We start from the raw sequence: 23,226 nt of genomic DNA, 5'->3' as shown, positions 1-23,226 counted from the left end.
AACCATATGAGGTTTGCTCTGTACAGAGAGCAAATACAGATGTATAGCAAATACCACATGTTGTTAATATACTACACTTTTTCTTTGTTTCTTTTATTCTCTTTTTTTTTTTTTTCCCTGTAAATAATCCATTGCAGAAAGGGCTGACTGTATGTAGTCTTTCCCTAGCAATGGGTTAACAGCCTCCAGCTCCTCCTGGACAAGACAGAGACAAGTCTCTGGGCTTGTCATTAACCTCTAGTACTTGTGTACAGGCACAGAGTTTGTGATGATTGGGAGTGGAGCTGTGGGAGCCTCATCCCCAGTGGCTCAGCTGTGAGCAGCAGGTGAGCAGCACTGACACAATGAGCCATGGAGTGCCCAGGGGCACTGAGCAACCACCAAAGGGAGCAGAGGGCTCACAGGGGCACTGCAGCAACGTGAGGGGATGAAAGGTTGGGCTAGAGAACAAGGGCAGATGCCTGCATTGCAGCCTTCTGAAATGATGTGATGTTACTCTGTAGGGGGAGACACCTGAAGCCTTTTGAAGTGGCATGGTGTTATTCTGTGTATCGTGGCCGTCTCAACTGTGACGTGCTGCAACACCTGTGCACTCTCCAAGTGTGGTCATTTTTTTATGCTCTTCCATCTGGAAATAGGAAAACATCCTTGAGTGGTTTTTTTCCCCAGAAGCATGCACATGTCTTCTTACTTGTTTCTTGGGATGTTTTGAAACTTGTTTTTAGAGCTCAGAGTTGTGATACATGTGCTAACAGGAAAATGTCATCATTTACATGGGTTCTGGATAGGGCCAGTACAAAGTGATGGAGACAGTGACCCTATCTATGTGGTTGGGCTAATTGCAGTATGGCATAGATACAAGGCCTGAGGGAACAGTTGAGGACAACAGCTAGAAAACACATGTTGGCTAAAATCAGAAAAATTATCCCCTTTAAATCCTGCAGGTGTAAACTTCACTTTAGCTGAGAAGAATTAGATCATTGCCAGAGATTCTTCCTCTCTGCATCTTGTTGCTGGGCAGTGCTTTGGGAATCTGCATTTCTCTTCTGTGGGCTCCAGAGGTGATGCACTGCCAAACCCTCAGGTGAGAAGCCTCAGTCCCACGTCAGAGCCAGCATTTGGTAACAGATCTTGCACTTGGAAGAAGCTGGCTCTCAATCCTTCCTTACTCCAGCACGCTTCATCTTCCAAAGACACGATGAGAAATGGAGTTGTTGGGAGGTGCAGGTAGCTTGAGCAGGAGATGGGGTCCCCAGCACACACTCACTGCAGGGGCTGTGCTGTGGGGTGCTCTCTGGGGTGAGGGGCCTGGCCTTTCTGCAGCTGAGTGCAGACCACCCCTCCCCGCTGGGGTCCCTGCTGTGTCCCTGTGCCAGGTGGGATCAGCAGTGGCTCTGCCGTGAGTCGCGAAGGGCACTGCCAGCCCCATCCCTCACGTGGGCAAGCAGGCAGAGGATGAAAGGCCTGGAGATGCAGTCCTGCCTCAGCTGAGCCTGCAGGAACTCTATTTTCAGCTTTATAACCCTGCTCCTGTTAGTATATTAAGCAATGGGCTCGGAGGGACATTCATGGCTGCAGATGGGATGTGGGGAAGACACATAGGAGGTGAGAGGTTGAGGAAGCTCCCCCTGCCCTGAATAGCCCTGTGCATTGTCAGCGCTGGGTAATACCCTGTTCCAAACCCATAAACCTGATTTTGGTGCTCTCCCTCCACTGCAGCTGTGGCCAAATGCTACAACTGGTGAGGGGAATGAGAGCTGAAGAGAGTCTTCAGCTCGGTAAGTGCATCCTCAAACAGTGAAAATCTCTGTGTGGATAATCGCTTTGAAAACAGTGGAATTTTAAAAAAAATATGTGTGTGATGTTCTGGGGGAAAGTGGCTTGGTGTCCCTGGGCATCTAAAGATATAAAAGATCTGACCATAGGAGTAAACATTACTCGTATTAGTGAAGTCTTGTGTTGTGACACTTCTGTCACAGAACTGATGTTTTCATCTTGTCTCAGCCTCATTTCTGGAAACAGCATGGCTTTTCTCCAGCACGGCTTTGCTGAGAAATGCCTGAGCAGTTATGACATTCCTGAAGATGTGTAGTTTCTTCTTTGATAGCAATAGAAACCTGATGAGGAATAAACCCAACACCTTTGAAAATTATTCTGAGAGGAATTGAAGAGCCATTCCTCACTTGTGTTGCCAGAGGGAACTTCTTTTCCTCTTCATGTGGCTAAATCCTGTGTCCAAAATTTCTCTGAGGTTCCCTTCTCATGTTGCAACCACCCAGCTTCTGCAGGGCAGACAGGCACATTGCATCAGACAGATGCAAATCCAGCCCATCCTCCCTATGGGTGGCTCCAGCCTGGTTTCTGTGGGAGGTACTTGCTGTGTTACCAGCTTTGGGAAGCCTTTTTTTTTCACTACTGCCATGTTTTTGAGGTTCATGTGCTGCTCAGGGCAACTGGACTGAAATTGCTGTTTGTATGGTACTCTGCTCTTTTATGCCTGACCTCACAGGGGGTGCAGAAATACATGGATCATGGAGGGCAGCTGAAAGCCAGATTCATTCAGGGAAGAGTTTAGTCTCCCATGCTGTGCTCTGCTATGAATAGTTAAAATAATGAGTGTATTATCAAGAGCTAATGAGTTCAGACATGTTCCCAAAATAAAAAATGGGAGTCAGGGCAGTCCAGTGTGTGCTTAAACCTCCTCTTCAAACCTGCTATGAGAGATGTGCACTGGCTTACACCTTTGAAGCACCCTTTATTTTAAAACAAAATATGAACAAAATGCTTGTTTAAAATTTGTTTTCTCTCTCAGCATCCATTACCCTTAAGAAATGCTCTGCATGAGCAGGGAAGCAGTCAGAGAAGGGCAAAATACAGAGCTGGTGCCAAATGAGAGACATGGAGCTGATCTGCTCTGTCTCCTCCCTGCAAGTTCGTCTTCTGTCCCTTGAGATTTTGGTTGAGCATCTGCCAAAGCACTGTAGTTGTGTGGGGTCAGGAGGGGTGGCATAAGGCAGATTTTAGACACTTTTATGTTCATCTTAAACATCTCATCAGGGAGATGAGAGCAGCCAGAGCCTTGCATCTGAGCAATCAGATGCTGCTGCTTTCTGAGAATTCTGGAGATTGGTGCCAAGACAGGCAGAGTGTCATGTGCTGGTCACTGGAGAGGTGACCCTCAGAAATCATTGTTGCACTTTTTAACTCTGCTGTTTTCACTTGAGAGGATCCCTCCAGTGCAACTTCTGTGCTGCAGAATTCCCTCTGTAGGACCCAGTACCTGAACCCTTTATATCCTTTCCCCCTGTCATGTTTTGGAACAGCTCCAAGTAGGTGAAGGTGATTTCCTTCCACAGGACATGGGTCAACCAGTGAAAACAAACAAAACTTCAAAGCAGTTATGCCACATCCAGCTTCATCTGCGCTCAGCTGGCTTCTTTTCTTCTGCAGTGCAAAATGGATAACAAATATGACCTCTCTGGAAAAGTCAGATTACTCTGTTATTATGAATTCCAGTTTCAAATCCTCTTTTTAAGACATTTATGATAAGATGATTATTGTAAATAAGCTTCCCCTTTAGCAAAGAATAAATCATCAAATAGGCTTTGTTTGGTGAGACCGTTGGCAAAGGAATGTAAATAAATAAGCTAACTGAATAAACTTCTTTATCTGATGTGCTGAGCAGAAAAGGCAGCAAAGTTAATGATTTAGGAATATAAGCTGTACTGCTGTGCTTTCTTCAATAATAGACCAGTCTAAGGGAAACAATCTGCTCTATATTGCTGAGCCTGGACTTTTTGCTAGCATCCCACAGACCATGAGAGATCCTGTTTATCACTCTGGCAGCAGTGCTGTCTTGCAAAGGAGATGTCGTTTGGCCTGAATTTTTGATTTATTTCTTTTCCTGTGGACTGGTCTACTTCCTGTCAGTAGCTCCTTGCAACAGAACAGATCTCTGATGAGGTCAGCTGTGGCTTCTCTTCCATCTCCTGGGAGTAGAACACACATGGACATCAGTCTGGATCTGCAGGGTCTTAAACTTTGGACTCCATTCATGTTTCCACATGAGAAAGTTTGCATGTGACTCTGTATGGATCTCAGTCCAATGCCACTCAAGGAAGTGAGTGTGACTGTTCCAATTTTCACCATGTTTTTTTATTGACATATGGCTTTGAAGTAATCTGAAGTGAATCTGCCTGGAATCTGAGCCTATAAGCCAAATACAAGATGCATAAGGTAACGAAAATGCATGTAGCTTCTGTGGAAAAGCAAACAGCCTCATGCAATGGAGGTTATTTTTGGCATGTAGGAGCTGCATTAGCAATTAGCTTGTCAGCAGAATACTTTGTTCTCGCCCCATTTGTAATTGTTGGATATGTGATCACTGTTGGTGCAATTTGGTCTCCTAGAAGCTTATTTTCTATATTGTGTTGGGCAGATAGAGTACAAACAACACTCTCCAGTTATGGTTCTTTCTCACTGAGAATAGAGAAATATATGGGTAGGTTACAGAGAGCAGAAAGCAGCCTGAGCTTGCTGAAAAGGGTGTTTGTAGATCCCAGTGTATGGTCATGATATTTATTCTACAGCTCAGTCTGTGGTTGTTTGATTTGCTATGTTGCATCTGTCATGTGAATAAGGCATCCAGCCAATAATGTGCCATGATGCAGAATAATTTATTTCAAGGATTTTGTACCTAAAATGTGCAGTCCACAGTGTCTTATTTGTGGTCTGTACATGACACCAGTTCCTCCTATTAATTGAATTTGAACATTTATTTCAGTTGTTATGCCTTTGTATGGCATTTGCTAGAAAGGTCTGTCAAAACAAAGCTGACAGAGTGTCAGGAACTAAGGACAGATCTGCTTTCGCATGTGCCTATTATGCCATTTCACTTTCATCTTGCCATGAATTTGGACTTGAGATTGTTCTACATATGAAAGATGATGACCAGTTATTTTTATCTCCAGTACTCATCACATTGCTCCCCTCTTTCCTGGTGCCCTGTCTTGCCTGTGTGCAATAAGGACAAAAGACAGCATGAGATTTTTAGAGGGCTGAATTAGGCGTGAAGTTTATCAGTTTTACTCTGTCTTTTGTTCATTTCATTTCCATGGAGAGAATATTCTACAATTCCATGGAGATACCTTAATCCCTGAGAGCTTTGAAGGGTTATTTTTCTTTAATGCATGTGAGATTTAAAATGAGGTAGTAAGCTAGCAGTATTGACAGACTTGTCAGATTTAAATCAAAATGTCTCACAGCTGTGATTTACTTAGTAATATATGTTGCTGAATTTTGGAAGATTTCATTTGGAATATATTATTCAATGGTTTAGATTATTGAATGATAAATACGGTGATGCTTTGATAACATTTTGGAGTTTCATGCAATAAACTACAAAATTTCTGTAAAAACTGGTTAATATTATCTAATTTTCCCTCACTTTAGGGGACTGCCATCTGCAGAGAAAACCAAAATTCACAACAAAATTATTACTCTACCCTGGCATTTGGCCTGACACTATCCATGTTTTTCCAATTGTTTTTCAAGAAGCTCTGATTTGCATAAGCAATAGTCATAGTCTCTTTCCCCATAAGGCAGTACCTCTCAAAGAGGGCAGAAATTGTGGACAGAGAATTATCAGACTTCAAATTAACAGTTAAATATGGTCTTCATTCAAAAGCAACTCAGCCTTGAGGTTTCTGAGAATTCATTCTCTCTCTTTTGTTTATGTGTTGTCTCTGACTTACATCCCTCTCCTTCAAACTCTAGTGTCAAGGGTGATTTACGAGTGCAATTTTCTGTTTAATATTGTGTAGCAATAGTTGGCAAATCCTTTCCCTCAGCAAGGGGATGTATTCTTCTTTGTCAGACACCAAAGAGGCACACAACCCTTGAATTTCTTTAAAAAGACAACTCTTTTTGAAAGGACAAATGCAAATCCCATCTCGTTATAACTCATAATTACTTATAGATATGTTACACATACAAAAACTGCTCTGGCCATGTGAAATTGGCATTTTTATGTGCTGGATCCACTGGGAGTCCCTCTGACTGTCTCAGGTTCAGCTCTGTAACCAATCTCTTGCTCTTTGCTTGAAACAAACTGCATGGTGCTGAGCAAAGCTTGGGAGACCAGCTGCATTGCTGTGCTGGGCACTGTTTGTGATGAAATTTAAGCATAAGTTTAATGAAGTACTCTGGAGGTTTGTTAACTTTCTATTATGCATTTTTGCCTATTCTAGGGTTGAGGTATTTTTGCATTTATAGAGCTTTTTGAGTTGCAAGACCTGGTAAAATCTTATGTGCATCAGCCTTATACATTCCGTGAGGGCTCTACATTCACTCTGTACACAAGAGGGTAATTCTTGTACTTTTCTGGATGCTTTGTAAATCTCTATTTACAATCTTTATGAGTATTTGCCAGTGCCCAGCTTAGGGACAAAGAGGGCAGCCCTTTCCAGCTTACCTGTCTGCCTTTTCTTGGTTGGGACTGGGGTGAATTGAAGTATTGTTTCATCCTTGAACTCTGCTCTGTTTCCAGTCTCACCCATTTTATAGTCTATGATCACAGCAGAACGGGGAATACATGTCCCTTGTCCTACAGTGGTCTTGGGCTCCTGCACCTTTCTGTGCTTGGCCATACTCAGCCATTAGGGTATTACTGGTACCAGTTGTTGGGTGTAGGGGACAGTGAGTGCACTAAACAAATGACACCAGTGCTGTTGCACACTGCCATGAACAGATCAGCAGTATAATTAAAAAATTACCTGGGTTTAGCTCTTAAACAATGCTTGTGCACACAGTCATTTCCAGGGGAATTTGGATTGTCACAGCAGCACTCCACGTTCCTGTGTTCAAGTGAGGGAAGGAGAAACATCTCCTGGATTGCCACACAGTCTCCCCAAGCCTCTGAATAACTGCTGGGGATGTGTCACTGAAATAGGAAGTGTGACTTCTAGTAACTTCCTATTTTAACAGATAAAATTGGGTAGCTGGGTGGTGAAATCTAGATCACAGATTGCCAAATCTTCTTGCTATAATGATGCTCTGCAAACCAAAGTTGCAATTTGAGACTGTCAAAAGTCTCTTTTCTTGGTAAGTTTTCTTATTCTGAGGGAATATCCAGTGCATGTAAAATTGCCCACAGTATTATTTATCATTTATCATTCTTCATGCATTTTTATAATTTCAGTCTCTTCAGTGCTCGGTCTAAAACCGGCTCATCTATATAGACATGATTCTTCTCTCTCTTATGTTGTTAAAAATCAGAAGTAATTTGAATTCAATTCACTGAATCACACCTGTGCAACTCAGAAAAGTGTCATGATCAGGAGCTACGTGGATGCCATGGGTTTAACTTACTGTAAAACTGGTGTAAGTGTGATCAGGATCTCTGTACAGATTTGTGGAGGTACATATTTTTTTTGTCACAGACAAATAAGTGCTTAATAATCATTGGGGGTAATTAACAAACACAATATAGTCAAAGGTGCACAAGGTGGACAGGGATCTTAACAGGTCTTGTTTCAAGTTTTTCTGGACTAAGAGAGAAAAAATATGCAAGCATCTGGCATGTGTCAACCCAAAGATTTTCTGGCGTTCATTTTCTGCTGCTTACAAGATTAATTGGTGCATTAAGAGCTGGAGTTGAACTTCTTTCGATTGTTAATGCAAGATTTGCTGTTGGAGGCTGCCTGGGAAAGATCACTGTTCCTGCAAGGAGGTGTCTGGCCAGCAGCTGTGCCAGCGGTGACGCGGGGAGAGCATTCCCATGGGAGCTGTCCCGTGTTCCTGTCCTCTCCTCTGCCCTGCATGTCATCACTGCCCCCACGCCCCTGGCTGCTTGTTTTCTGCAGGAAGCAGGAAATTCTCGGGATTTTCCCTTTGCGCTGCCTCTCTGCTGGGAGTCCCCCTTCCTCTCTGGGGCGCGGCCCTGGGACTCTCCCCTCACCCGGCCCCACAGCCGGACACGGCTCTGCCCGGCCATGCTCGGCCCGGGGGATGCAGAGCCGGCCCGGGGGATGCAGAGCCGGCCCGGGGGATGCAGAGCCGGCCCGGGGGATGCAGAGCCGGCCCGGGGGATGCAGAGCCGGCCCGGGGGATGCAGTGCCGGCCCGGGGGATGCAGAGCCGGCCCGGGGGATGCAGTGACAGCCCGGGGGATGCAGTGACAGCCCGGGGGATGCAGAGCCGGCCCGGGGGATGCAGAGCCGGCCCGGGGGATGCAGTGCCGGCCCGGGGGATGCAGAGCCGGCCCGGGGGATGCAGTGACAGCCCGGGGGATGCAGAGCCGGCCCGGGGGATGCAGTGCCGGCCCGGGGGATGCAGAGCCGGCCCGGGGGATGCAGAGCCGGCCCGGGGGATGCAGTGACAGCCCGGGGGATGCAGAGCCGGCCCGGGGGATGCAGAGCCGGCCCGGGGGATGCAGAGCCGGCCCGGGGGATGCAGTGACAGCCCGGGGGATGCAGAGCCGGCCCGGGGGATGCAGAGCCGGCCCGGGGGATGCAGTGCCGGCCCGGGGGATGCAGAGCCGGCTCGGGGGATGCAGAGCCGGCCCGGGGGATGCAGTGACAGCCCGGGGGATGCAGTGACAGCCCGGGGGATGCAGTGCCGGCCCGGGGGATGCAGTGACAGCCCGGGGGATGCAGTGCCGGCCCGGGGGATGCAGTGCCGGCCCGGGGGATGCAGTGCCGGCCCGGGGGCTGCCGATCGCCTCCGCCCCGCCGCTCTCTCCAGGCGCTCTTCTCGCCGCCCGCTCGGCCCAGGTTCCGTGGCCTGAATTCCCCCGGCCGGCGGCCGCTGGCGCGGGGCCGCGGGCGCGGAGCCCGGAGGCCGCAGCCCCGCAGCGCGGCCCCTGCCAGCGCCCGCAGCCTCGGCCTTTGGTCCCCGAGCTGCCGAGGGAAAACAGGCTCGGGGGTGCTGGCCCGAGGGACTTGGCGTCTCCAAAAGATAACTCTGTGTTTGCTGGGAGGCTGACAGCCCTGCTTCCCTCGCTCACCCGGGCTCCTGCGGGGACCATGGAGGGGCTGCCTGGCAGAGGCAGAATAAAACTTGCTCGCCCTTTCAGTATCGTTTGTTTTGCCTTCACAGAAGTGTTGCGCCCTTTTAAATGTATGCAAGACCTTTGCTGCAACCTTCCCTCTGCACTTGTTTACCTGCCATGGCTTTGGTGCTTTATTTTCTCTGCTGCTGTGAACAGGACCAGTACAGTGCCAACATGAAGGCAAAGTAAGACCAAATATCTATCTGCCTTTCTAAAGATAAGACCTCTACAGGAGAGAAGAAAAAAGGGATATCACATAAACATGGCCAAATACATCACTACCTATGCAGTTCATGCTTTTATTTAGTCCATCCACCTCCAAAACAGAACTTTTGGAAGAGAAGTAGCTGTCCTGGTACTTGGGGAAGGTGGTGGGGTAGTTAAAGCTGAAGAGGGAATGAGAAACACAAGCTCTTCTGGCAGCAGCACAGGTAATTAAAGACACCTGGTCGCTATGGGAACGCCAGCAAGAGCTTCCCCAACAAATTGGAAATCAGGACCTCATTATCCCTGACAAGCACAACGTGGATGGGTGGGAGAATATGGTATAGCCAAACCTGAATTATCTCCCTTGACTGGGATACTTACTGCTGCCTCAGTTTCACATACCATTAACACCACACTGCTTCAGGTTACAGTGTCTGCTGATGCCATTTTAAAATACCTGTGAAGGGGATATGAGGCAGTGTATTTTGGGTTGGTTAGGCACTAAAATTTTTTTCATAGAAATATTGGAAAGTTCAGATTGTGTGTTTGGTGCCATCTATGCAGGGTAGCTGCATTTGCTTCAAGTGATTTGACAAAGTGTTTAAGAGTAACAAGTGTATTTAGATTTTGGAAGTATGCTATTAATTACAGCACTTTACAGAACATTAAATTTGTTAATTAAGCAAACTTATTCTACAAAAGCAAATACAAGGTAAACCGAATTAATAATAAAAAAGGAGATGTGTTTAATGAGTTCTGTATGCTTTGTAAACTTGCATAATCAAAAAGAGGATCTTGGAAACAGGACTTGCGAAGTCTGCAAAATATTTGGGGAAGCAGCATTTAAATAACTGAATGACTCTTCTAGTCATGTTTCAGTGAGGAATAATAGTGCTCCTGAAGCTAAATTGAGCTTTTGAAGTCAGATAATTCAATGGTATCAGTAATTGGATGAGTTTAGTTAATTAAAAAGGCAATACTATAATTAAAACAAAAATAATTTATTTTTCTTTATTGCTATAAAGACCTTAAATAAAATAATCCTTATTAGAGGATGAGATGGTGCAAAAGGAAGACAAACCCGATAACTAGAAGCCTGGAGTCACAGGAAATGCTTCAGATTTACTATCTGAATAAAAGTGAAATTGGTCCTAATGCATCCAATGCTCCCTTTTGAAATGAAGATTTCCCCTGGCTCCACTGTTTCTGTCCTGTGAGCACTGAAATGAAGGAGACTGAGAAAAGTGGGACCAACCTGTGTAATGTATTGCAGTCTTTGGAAAGAATTGTCTTAACTCATTCTGAGAAGAGAAACTCCATGATTTGGCACAGTAAAAGGAAAAATAATAGAAAAAACCCTGTATCTTCTTACAGGCATATTCTGGAACGCAGTACCTCCTGGAAATAGGAATTCACACTATTTATTTAAGTAAAAGATCTCTGACTGGCTTGGAGCAGGACCTTACCTAATGCAGAATAGATTAAATACCAAATAAAAAATGATGATTAGATTAAAATATTAGAAAGTCTAGGTAGAAATGACCTAATATTAGTGAGATTGTGACATGAAGTCACCCAAGTTTAATGAATCATTCCATGAGCTGGGCTCTGGTTGGTGCCTGACCACCCCAGCAGCACCTGGACCAGCTGAAAATTGAGTTTCCTGCAGAGATGTTGTGGGCCATGACCAAAAAGGCAAGCCAGCTGAATTTCCTGAGACAGCCTGTGGTGCAGAGCGCACCTGCAGACTAAACCAACATGAGCAGAAGGGCTCAGTAGCTCTCTCATCCCCACAGTGCCACTTTGCTGCCTTGGTGAGGGGTAAGGTTTGGGGAGGATGCTGGTGGGGCTCAGGGGTTCACAGATTGCTTTCTAATCAACCAGCTGGATTTCAAAAATTTGCAGCTGAGCTGCTTCACCTCACGTGTGAGCATAATCCTACTTTCTTTTCATACAACTGAAGCCTACAGCATTCATTTTCTCTTGTTTTCATATCCTTTTTTAAAATTAAATAATTCATTTGTTCTCATAACGTGCCACCCATTTCATAGCAAATGCAGATTTTCCTCCCCAATTGTTTTAGTTTGTATAAAAGTCAAGTAAATTAAGAGAGAAGCAGCCTCCAGCCCCAGGGTTGGTCTCCTGCTAATTGCAAACCCTGAACTTCCTTTGTGTGCCCTGCTGCTGACAGCCTGGGTTGTGCTAGCTCCTTGCTGGTTCAGGAAATGGTGGTGGGTGGATTTATCCATATGGGAAGGGTTGATGAAACTGCTCCAGAGTTCACTTGGGGAAGAGTGAGGCTTTTAGAAAAGGCCCTTGTACAGGAATGTAGGCACCAGTTGAAAGAAACAATGGTGTGACAGGGACATGGTGTTTGGAAAGAGCTCTAGTGGGCATCTCGGCCAAGAGCTGGTGCAGAATTAGTGCTTCCCCTCCTGGAGGGGAAGGAAGGGGGTGATACATCAGTAAATGGAGCTGCAACACTTGAGTTGCTTTAATTAGGCCATCACTGCCCAGGGATATACTGGTGTAGTCTTTCCAGAAACAATCTAAAAGTTCATATTCATTGAGTCTTGCTCTGATCACACCCAGCCTCACCCAGATCCTGCAATGTATCTCAAGGTGTTGGTCCTCAACATGGATCCTGTGGCAGAGCTACCCTGCCAAAGGTCATGGTTTCTGCACAGGCGAGCCTTATGCCTGTTTTTTTGAGAAGATTCCCTTCAGTATTGCTTTTCCTTGCTATTTAAAACACTGACAAAAAAAAGGATACCCTGTGTCCCCGGGGTCACACACCCACAATGTGTTGGAGCCTGGTTTGCAGCCTGAGGGATGTGGTGGTCAATGCTCGGGACAAGTATGGCACAGGCTCCTCTGGGTTTTTAACAAATCCTCCCGCATCCAAGTATGAGGCATTAGGCAGCCTCAGGTGACCAGGGAGGGCCAGGGGCAGCTTTTATGTCTGGAAAAAATGTTCCTTGGTGCAGCTTTGGAACCTGCAGAGACTTTGCTTTTCTGTGGCATTTCTGGCCTCCACAGGGAAGAACGGTGCCTGCAGACCTCTGTCCTTGTGGGTGCCGGGGCACAGCTGGGATGCCCAACCCCGTGAAACAGCTGAATGTGGCCTTGATGCTGGTTTGTTGCTGGGTCTTGGGGGGATCACCCCGGCCCTGAGCTGATGGCTCCCTGTGCTCCATGACCCTGCACTGCCAGTGGCCTTACAGAGCCCTGACACGTCCTACGTGCTTGGCAGCAGCTTGAGCCACCTGCAGAACCGAAGGAAAAAGTTTCAGCTGCGGTGAGGCAAGCGTCCCTTGGGGAAGGCTCCTCTGGGGAGGGCCCACACCCTCCCAGCGAGCGCCAGTGGGGAGACCGGCACCGCTGCCCGAGAAGCCGTGCGGGGCCGGGACGCGCCGGGCTGGGCAGCAGCTGGGGCGAGGCGCTGTCCCGGTCACCACAGGCGTGCCGGTGGGATGTCTGCCGTGCCCGGGAGAATGGATGCTGTGCCCAGGTGGGATCGACGCTGTGCCCGGGGATGCCGTGTCCGGGAGATGCCGCGCCCGGGGAATGGATGCCGTGCCCGAGGGATGGATGCCGTGCCCAGGGGATGGATGCCGTGCCCAGGGGATGAATGCCGTGCCCAGGGGATGGATGCCGTGCCCGGGTGGGATGGATGCCGAGCCCGGGGGCGTCGTGCCGAGGCCCGGCGCTGCCGGGCGGGTCCGCGCGTGGCCCCCACGCGTGGGCGGGGCGGGGCGGGGCGGGGCGGGGCGCGCGCCCGCCGAGAGCCGCGCGCGGCCCCGCTCGGCAGCGCCTCCCGCCGCCGCGGCACCATGTGGCAGCCGGCCACGGAGCGGCTGCAGGTAGGGGGGCGGCCGGGCTCCGAGCCTCGGGGGCGGCCGGGCTCCGAGCCTCGGGGGCGGCCGGGCTCCGAGCCTCGGGGGCGGCGGGGCCGCGCGGCTCCGGGGTGGCAGCGGGACCGGCGGAGCATCACTCCCGTACCGGGAGTTCGTGGCAACTTCTCCCCCCGCCGGCGCGGAGGGCGGCTGTGCGGGGACACGGGGCGCGCAGTGCGGGGGCCGCTGCCCCGGCGGCACCCGGGTGTCGCTGCCCGGCGGCTCCGGCGCTCCCGGCGCTCCCTGCTCGGCGGCGGACGCGCCGCTCAGGGGCTTCTCCGCCGCGTCCGCGGGTGAGGGGCACCCCCGGCCGGCCCTGCCTGACCCGCGGCAGCGGGAGGGTCCCTCGGAGCGCCGCGGGAGTCCTGTGCCCCCCCACGCCCGGAGGTGGGGATGTGTCGGGGTCACCGGGGTACCCCCTTGCCGCACCCTCCGGCGGCGGTCGGGTGTACGCTGCCGGCTCTGCCGTTGTTCGTGTGGCTCGTGTGCGTGTTGCACAGTCCGGGGAAATCCGAGGCAGTCAGAGAGCGAGATGAAATCAAACTCACTTTGTAGTTGCACTGCGTCGGTTTCGTGTAGTTTTCCAGGGCAAGTGTCAAGTGAGGGAGAATTGGATATCTTAGATACAAATCAATGAGCACAGCAGATGACAAGAAAAGGTTATTATTACTTTTGCAAGTCAAAATGAGAATTTGCTTTGATATTTTCAAGCAAAAAATTCAGCAGTTTCAGATGATAGTAGAGCCAAGCTGAGAGATTCGTGAGCTTTAATCTTCACCAGCCAGTAATGGGAATAATTCCTGGTCTGAAAAAGCCGTACTTTTCTGTACAATGAAAAGCTTGACTTTTAGTGGATAGGACTGAGGTACCACATACATAGTTGATGGATTCCAGGATAAAACTATGTGAGTGTATTATTAGTTCTTTCCTGTGTTAGTCAGAAACCTCTCTGCTAGATACAAGTGGCAGGAAGCCCTGACTGAAGGAGTTAATGGTCTTGGGTGCGGTGGTGGCAGGGGTGCTCCCTGTGGAAATGCTGATGCAGGGGACAGACCTCAGGTGAGGTTGCACCCAGTGGCTGGTGACAAAGGAGGAGGTGAGGGAAGAGAAGGAGAAAGGGAAAGCCTAGGTTAGTAGTGTTGTGCTGATCTGTATTGTACAGAATGGCTTTGTGTCCCCTTTGTGGAATTAGGGAGGTGTTAAAATAACAAGGTGCTATTATGACAAATATCTGATACTGCCTACAAGAGCATGCAAGGCTAAAGAGAACCAAATGCTCGTGTTTCACAGAATAAGCTTGTGAGTGTAACCTTGTTTAGCCTTGTTTAGCTGTATCCTGTGCACTGTTAGTGGTCTGGCCTTAGGGAGCAGGTGGGAATGGCTATGTCCTGTTGGGAACCAGGGCTGTAAGGAGAGGGGATTATTGATGTCTGGGATTCTCACTTACCTATTGCAGCAGAACCCAAGCCTGTAGCAAGGGGAGCCTGTGCTCCTCCCTGCTCTTGAAAGGGAGCCACAAGCACCAAAGTTCTCAGCAGTGGCCACTATGTGCAAATCTACTTTGTTGCCCCTAGCTGGAGTCTCCAGGCATCCTGAGCTGATCAAAATGCTGAGTGCCACTAAATGCACTTTTTGTCAACAGGAGTTTCTGTTGACATGAATAACTGTAGGTGCTCTAAAAAAATAAAGAAATTAGGGGAACTCAAAACTGCAGAATTAAAGGATGCTTTAGACTTGTGCCAGCTTCTGAAATGGGGAGAAAGCCTTGGAAAAGTTACAGAAAGCCCATAATAATTCTGTGTTTACACAAGGGGCTAAATAACAATGTAGTGAATTGTAGAAAAAATGAATGCAGTGAGGGGAAGGATGCTGGGGTAACTAGGATGAGATCCTGTACCCGAAAACTTAATTGTAATCCATATATATATGAGCTAGAGTTATGTGGGCAATAAACTATCTAATAACCCGAACACCTCTGAATTTTTTTTTCTCCAAAAGACCCTTGAAGCCTGATTCTTTCAAGTAGTCTGATCTCTCCTTTACATGTTGTGAATCGTCAGCCTGGCCACAACTGCTGGCAGTGCTGCTTGGCCCCCCAAAGAGAGCTTGTGCACGCTATAAATGCATCTTTTTTCCCTCCTTCCTCCCCCTCAACATCTTAATTTAGTTTCAGGTGTCCCATGTTGCGTGTCCCAGGCTCCCTCCCTCCTGACACGTAACTGCTGTGAAACAAATGTTGGTGCTATGGGGGTGTTGAAGGGGGGCCCTGTGCATGTCCTTGGTATCACAAGCTCTCTCTGGCTGACAAGCAATTGTTGGGAGGATCTGGGTGTGGGATTTTGGTTGTAGCAGAGTGGTATGTGGTCGCTGGGTAGAGTAGATGACGTCTTGTGGTCTCTATTATGTATTCTGGGATTGCAGTTATGGCAAGTCACTGCTGTAGGATATCTAGGGGATGTATAATGATAGATACAGCCCTGTCTTTTACATCAGGCTGATGTATGGGGGCAGGAAGTGTAGAGCTGGCCCAGCTTTCTTGATGTTCTAATGTATGCATGGTATGTGACTTAGTTTTGATCCAGATGTATGTTGTGTCAATACCCAGCTGTGGGGAAGTGCAGGTCTGTTGTTAGTCTATGGTGTAGCTCTGTGCTAAGTAAAACGGCAAAGAAAATATTTTCATCTCTCTGAATATTTCTTTTGGCCTGGTTCAGTAAGGGAAAGTATGAACTGCGTTTGGAAGTAGATGCCTGTTGGTACAGGTCAGTCCTGCTCTTGGAGCTAAGGCAAGCTGTGTTTAACTGAAATGCCAGTGGCCAGCACAGTGTGAAGGCTCCCGTCGTGTTCTGACAAACTGTGCCACTGTCCTCAGTTGCTCACAGGCCTCCTTTCCCAGTCCCACTCAAAGGATGACAAGACTGCACATTCCTGGTCTGCTGCCATTCACGCAAAATCTCCTTCTGTTCCAAATGTGCTCAGTCCTGTCAAGTTTCATAGTTTGTGCTGAAGTTTTTGGCATTGACTGGATGGGTACAATTCCAGTAGTGAGGTCAGCAGCAAAGCTCACGCATACGCAATAGGAATGAAGAGTCATCAGCAGCTGGTTACAGAACTCAATGAGCTGGGGCATGAACTGGACTTGTCCCCACTGCTGTTGTGGCCATTTGCTGCTGAAAGCTTCATCTGCTGCTGAAATGTGCCTCCTTCCCAGAGCCTTGGTTTCTGGCTTTGCTGGAATAAGCTGTGATTGAGTATTTTTTGATTTACTTTTTTTTTTTTTTTTAAATTTTGTTTTTGTCAGCCTGTTCTCTGCTTCCCTCTGATGGAAGCTTTTCCTGTTATGCTGTTGTTTAATGAAGAAGCCTCTGTTTCTGGAAGATATGTAGAATTTAATTAAATGGATTAGAAGAATAACCTAGGAAATTGTAGATACTGAGGTTTCTTCTTGAAAATATAATACAGCAAAGCCTGCTTTTTCTTACGCTTTTTCTTTTCTTTCACTTTTTATGATTCTTTCACCTATAGCAACATTGAAGTTACGTCTGTTTTCTCCAAAGTTAGTGGGACAGGTAGTTAGATGTGAAATCATACATCTGGGATGTTGCAGGAATGTACCACAGGGATCAGCAAGTCTCTGATGTGGTAAGAAGATCATGATTTTGCAGGTAATACAGGATTAGCATTGCTCACACTTAATTTAAGAAAGATGATCTGGGATTGTATCTGTTTGGGAGACTTTTTCGCTTCTAATTTTTGTAGTGGCATTCCTGATTTGTGTTCGGTAAAGTGCAGGTGAGCATATGGAACATGTGTGTACCTCCCAGCCTTCTCTGGAGCAGCAGCCAAGGTTGCTTCAGGTATTTAAAGGTCGTTCCCCCTGCTGGGAATGCAGAGACTCCAGTGTGGAGCTCAGTGTAGCTGCCTGATCTGATTTGCCTTGCCGTGTTTGCAGCAGATCATATCAATGGTTATAAGCAGTGGGCACTGATTTGTGGCTTGATGTTTGTGGCAGTGGCACTTGTTGAAATGATGCCAAAAATATTGTGAAATCTTTCTTTAAAACTATTTCCACATCTGCCTTCTGTGCCTGGTTCAGCAGCCCTTAGCAGCACCAGGATTTTGGAGCTGGGGGTCTCAGTGATGCTCCTGTGAGGATTCTGAAGTGGTGTTTGAAAACAAGCAAGGTATTCTCACAGCCTGAGAGGTGGCTGCTGTTTGCTTTGTAACCTAATTTTTCCTGGAAGCTTGATGCCAGACATTGTTTCTAGATAATAAATCCCAGTGGGTGCATAGTTGCTGAGGTTGTGCTGTTTATAAGCCCTGCTTATAAGTTTCCCTGCTTCCCTTGACACATGTGGGTAACAGGGATAACCATGTTCAAACAGCTTTTCCCCGGAGCAGCAGTGCTGGTGCTGCCCAGCCATGCTCATGAGCCTTCTTTTCAGAGAAGGTCTCACTCTGCTTCTGTGGGTGGTACAGGGGGTGGGCTTAGATGAGTGGGGAGAGGAAGAGGGGAGCAGACAGGGGTGCTGTGTCATGGAGCTTTGGGCTGGACACTGCTTGGCTTCATACAGGCATGCAGATAGCCAAGTGTTCACAGCAGGATTTCAGTGATTCTGTGTCTGCTTATCTGGAAGTTCAGTAGCCTGATGGAAACCCACAGTTTGGGGCCATTTTTGGGCAAGGATTTAATAATGGATGGCTGTAGTATATTGTTGGAATGTATTTCTTTCATAAAGTTCCACATCTCTCCTAATGTGCTGTGAAATTCTGTGCAGGAGAGCTGCAGGTAGGCAAGATGAGATGAAGTGAAGCAGGTGATGAAGGGCAGGAAGCCTCAAGTCCCTTACTGGGGCAAGTTGGGTTTCTTAAACCCCAGGGCTTAATTCTGTCATCATGTAACATGTGCAGGTCTGCAGAAGTCCTTGAGAAATAAGATTGTGTAAGGTTGCTTTACTGAAGTCTTTGAGTGGCTGGTGTAATGTACTTCCACATCATTACGATGCAGCAGTAAAACAACAGTTTAGCTATTAATGGAAGTGAAAAAAATGAAAGCAGCAGTACTGGGGTGTTGCTGCTCACCTTTGGGCTGTGAGCACTGTTTTCCAAGGCCTCATAAACATATTGCTTTTTTCACAGGAATTTATTAATGTACCTGTAGTCTTACATCTTCAATCTACTTTTAAATTTTGTTGTTGTAGACTGTTGCTAATTTCATGTGTATTACATGCATCTAGTACCTCTAGTATATGCATCAATTGCCTTTCCTGTACAAGAAGGATTGAAAAGATCTCTGACTAAAGAGAAGTGAGCTCTGGGTAAACCTACACGTGTGATGACTTCTAGGTGATCACAGCCTTTGTGGTTTGGTGACATGTTTGCATGTGTTCAGTTTTAATGTGCTTTTAGGTGCTATTGGTGCTTTCAAAATGAGCTTCTAATCCTTCTCAATGTTCACATGCATATGTGTGTTAAAATACAGCATCCATTTGAAACAATAGTTTTCCAATTTTTAAAGCATATGGAAAGCCTTTCTAAACCAAATACAAGCTAGTTGTAAGCACACAAACAGCTGTCTAGGCAGAAACTGCTGCAAGACATGTATAGCAGGATTGATGCTACTACTGAACTCTGGTATCATTAAATATTATGTCAGAAGGAAAAAATGATAAGTATTTGAAATTTAAGCCTGAGTCATGTGGCTGCAAATGTCTGAAGTCTTACAGCCCGGTGTTTTGGCACTATATGGCTTCGGGATATCTTTCAAGGCATCAGAGTTTTTGCAGTCGTTTGCTGCTATGACTTTACAGCAGTCAGGAATCTTTAAAACAAAGCCCTGTGATTCCAGGAGGCTCATCTGGCACCACTTAGCTCAGGCAGCTCCTTTTTTTCCTACATTATTTATTCTTTGTAGAAAATGAATGTCTCTGGAAAAATGTTAATTTTGGGAAACATTCTATGACCAAAAGAAAATCAAAATCAATGAGTGTCTTGTGGAAAACCCCCTGGGAAATGATCTTCAGGGTTCATTTATAGTGTACTACTAGTTTCTGTTTATGAAACTGCCAGCCTGTTTGATGACCAAGACAAAAAATTTAAGCAGTGATTTCCTTGAAGAAAAGCAAGCTAAAGCATTCAGTCTAGTTCAGAATTTTAAGTGCCTGTTTCAGATTTTGTATGTCCCTGGTGTCATCTAGCAGGACAGGACAGTCAGCAGTGATGTCCCAGACATTTCCTTCCAGGCATGGCTGTGTTCTCTGCAGACATGCCTTGGGTTGGTTCTGAGGTTTTGGGCTAGGTGTCCTCACCCTTACAGCACTACTGTGTTTTTGATGTGGCACTGTGCAGGCAAGAGGAGAGTCTGATTACCCAGAGACAGATAAATGTGTAGCTGAAAAGTCCCTTTAAGCAATATTTAGTACTTACAATATTTTTTTTCCCCCATAGTGCTTTCATGTATAGGAATTGGACTTATTTGCACTTCATATAATAGCTGGAAAAGTTACAGGTGACAGTGTTAAGTCTTCTGAGCTGTTTTGGAATAAATGTATCAGAACTCTTTGGCCAAAGATGTTAAATGTGGATGATTGTACAAGTGTCCTGAGAAGACCTAATAGAACATTTCATGATTTGTTTTTCCTGCTGACATCCTGAAAATATGGAGTGGCAAATATAAATCTTTGCATAGAATCTGAAGGAAAAATGAGAATTTGTGTATTGCCAGTATTTAATATTCTTCTAATGATGTTGCTTCTACAAAATCACACTTAGCCTCAGAATTACTAAGTTGGCCTCATGGTGCTGACACCTTGGCAGTTCAGGTGACGACTTCAGGAGTGCTGATCTTTGAAAAACCTCCATGAGTTTTGGGACCATTTAAATAAATGTCCCTTTCACAGATTAATGGCTGGTTTTGCTTCCAGGCAATGTGAGCAGAAGCATTTCTAACCTGAGTTGCTGCTGGTGACTTTTGCTGCTGGAGCTGTGCTGCGAGCACAGTGCTGCTGGGTTTGGGACCGCAGGGACAGTTGGAGTCCTTGCACCATCACCCTTTGTGGCCTTGGGTCTGTGTTATGCCAGACAATTTTCAAATGTCTCCTCACATGAAAATGCTTTCTCCAGATATATTTGATGGAAGCTGCCAAGAACACTGAGAGCAGATAGAAATGTAATTAAGTGTCCTGAAGCTCAGATTTGTGGCCACCTCTTTATTCCCATGCCAAGCTGCCTCTGGGTTTGAGGGATGGTTGTTCCATCCATCTCACGTGAAGTTTGCAGAATGACCCCAGAGTAAATTTACAAGTCTTCAGCTGGCTGTATTCAGCTTTGTTCAAGGCCAGGCTCTTTCAGAGAGTGTTTTACCTGGTGGACTTGTGCTCTTGTGAAATCTTACCCACTCACTGAGTGGCTGGAGAGGAGAACTGATCAGTCTGGTCCCCTTGGTGAAGTGACTGCTTTGAAGCTCTTGCAGTAGGATCTGATCCAAGCTTCACTGGGGTCAGTACCAACCTTGAACCTCAAGGGCAGGGCAGGAAACCCATCCATTGGACTGTTACAGGAGATCCAGAGGTTTTGTATGGTCTCATTTAAAATGAACAATTCTCTCTGCTATGGAGCTTCCTGAGTAATTCTGCTGGCTGGAAGGCAGGATAAGAGGAGTTTGGGGTCTGTGAGGGGCCACAGCATCATGATGGTGGCAACATCAAATACATCATCTGAACCTGCAAGTTTCTAGTTCTCCTTTCCCTCCCTGAGTCTGGGTGTTGAGGAACAGAAGGGATGGTTGGATGCAACATTCCTTCTCTGAATGGCTACAGGGAGAGGGTCTCCAGAGTGAGTCTCAGCTGCTCTGCAGCTTTCCTCTATCTGGGGACCAGCTTTCCTGCTGTCAGGATTAATCTGTGCTTTCTGAACTGATCATGGTGATACTGACCTGAAAATGGTAGTTTCTTGGGGAGAGAAATCACCTTTCCCTCCTTCCCTGTCATTCTGCTTAAGAAAAACAGGCAAACCAAATTTCTGTTATTATTAATCAAAATTCTCTCATCCAAATTAGCATGCTGAACTGGGTTTCTAGTGTTGTGTTTAAGGACTTTTGTCAATGGTTTTCTAGTATTGCCTTCTGCTGGGGAGAGGAGCACTGGGAATTGTGTTATGGTGTGCTGGTTGTTCTGGCTTTGGCTCTGAGCTGGAGAGTGAAAAGACAAGCAGCAAAATTGCTAGAAAAAGAATACACCAGACTTCAAAAACAGTGTTTTAATCCCTTTCCCTCTCATTTGAGGCTATTTATTTAACCAAACCTTCTGCCCAATTTTAGCTTTTACATGTGGCATTTATTATATTTTTTCTGGTTTTTGACCAGAAAAGTACATTTTGGAGCTTAAGCAAACAGCAGTTGGCAGCTCCCTCAGCTGCCTGGTTGTCAGGGCATAGTGTGGACCTCTCTCCCAGCTCGCTGCACAGTCTGTCAGCAGAAGACAGCAGTGAATTTTTTTAATATTTCAGAAAATTGTCAGCCTAAGCATTTTGATTTTTTTCCCTAGTCCATGGGAATTTTCTGTGCCTACCTATAAATTTGATTCAGAAAATGTAGAAGCTTGAATCCTGTCCCAGTGCTTTTAAGAAGGAGCCCATACAGCACAGATCTGTACAGGCTTCAGTTTTCACAGCTGTGCTCTGTTGTTTGGATTAGAATTAGAAGGAAGGATATTTTGAAAATTTTATGTTGGCCTCTTGATAGTGTGGCTGAAAGGGCCTATTGAGCTTGGTACTGTGTGTTTGAGAAAGTCCTGATAGTAAAGACAGCTTTGGTGCTTCCTGCTAGAACGGAGTGCTGGAGGGATGTGCAGTGCTGCTGAGGAGTGCTGGGTGCTTGCTTTTTCGGATAGGTAACAGAGAAAAAAAACATCAGTAATTTCTGAGACATCCAAAGCCCTGAGATCCTCCAGCCAAGGACAAGGCATAGGGGACTGGCTAGGTCTGGAGCTGGGTTCAGGTTTTGGGTGTGGGTTTGTGGCCCTGGCTCCCCTGGTGCTGCACTGCCATCAGCAGTGCTTTCTGTTGGGATGATGGGGCAGGTGGAACCCTCTCTGTGACATTCTTGATGATGGAGCATCGGTGCTGAAGGCTGCAGAAGGGATCTCACTTCCTGAGATTGGACAGTTCACTTTGATAAAGGAGTGTTAAATCACTCAGATTTAGGCATGCAGCTTTATCTTGGTGCATAGGGATAGGCCTTTGAATCCATTAACTTTTATCTTGCCATTTGAGATGGCAATGTAACTTTTCCATGGTATATAAAGAATGTTAGGAAGCGTTTGTGACTGACTTTTGCTTTGATCTGGTGCTTAGAGGCTGTTTCTTCATTAAAGAATCTGAAGCTTGGTACTGGGACAGGTAACATTTTCAAAGGGCAATGTTTTAATCTTGTACTTCTAAAATACAGAGTTGCTATGGAAGGGGGAGTTGAACAATTTGAAAGGTTGCAGAAGCACAGGTGGGATCTGCTCTTGCCTTTTCCCACAGAAGGGTGTTGCAATAGTCAGTCTTTTTCTTGCAGCTGTTGAGGTCATATGTGACTCCTTGTACCTGCCCTTCACAGTCCTGCACCTTCTGGCTTGGGAACAGGACCCAGAGTTTCCGGGACTTAACCTGCTGTGAAGACTTGGGATTTTGTTTTCCTCAATGGCCATCACAAACAGAATTCAGATAATTTCCTTGGGGGTGTCCAGTGGGAAGTGGGGCTGCCTGGTCTGGGAAATAGCCCTGTCAGAAATATCAGTCTTGCTGCATGGTCTGCCAAGGCACAGGGCAGCTTGTCTGGGCATTATGGCCAGCCTGAGACTCATCTCTAAATGAATGAGGTGACTGCCTTTTGTAATCAAGGCTAGTGAAAAGCCCTGGCACTTCAAGACAGTGAAAAATATTAACTTATTCTAGTTAGTGCTTAATAATTCCTTTCCTGAAGCCATTCTCTCCCATCCTCCTTGCATTTAAAATGCTGACACGTTTCAGGCTGCAGAAGTGGTGGAGGAGCTCATCTCCCCTAAAGAAAAGTCACCTTTAAAGAGATGCT

At 46.7% G+C, this 23,226-nt stretch overlaps 1 protein-coding gene across 3 annotated transcripts in view; it reads left to right on the top strand.

Moving 5' to 3' along the window:
- The first annotated feature begins 4,219 nt into the window (after window positions 1–4,219).
- Window positions 4,220–23,226, top strand: part of PID1 (phosphotyrosine interaction domain containing 1) — a 92,016-nt gene continuing 73,009 nt past the window's right edge. The window contains exon 1 of one of the 3 annotated variants that reach the window (XM_021536980.3): window positions 4,220–4,236. In XM_021536980.3, the coding sequence (XP_021392655.1) occupies window positions 4,228–4,236 (9 nt within the window). In that variant the 5' untranslated portion in view covers window positions 4,220–4,227. Of the gene's footprint in view, window positions 4,237–13,029; window positions 13,119–23,226 lie in introns of those variants that run through there. The other 2 variants (XM_021536982.3, XM_021536979.3) reach the window with 2 other exon arrangements.

The sequence above is a fragment of the Lonchura striata genome, chromosome 10 (assembly GCF_046129695.1).
Source record: "Lonchura striata isolate bLonStr1 chromosome 10, bLonStr1.mat, whole genome shotgun sequence".
Lineage (NCBI taxonomy): Eukaryota > Metazoa > Chordata > Aves > Passeriformes > Estrildidae > Lonchura > Lonchura striata.
The sequence above is the reverse complement of the archived record's forward strand: the minus strand, read 5'-3'. Positions and strand labels throughout refer to the sequence as shown.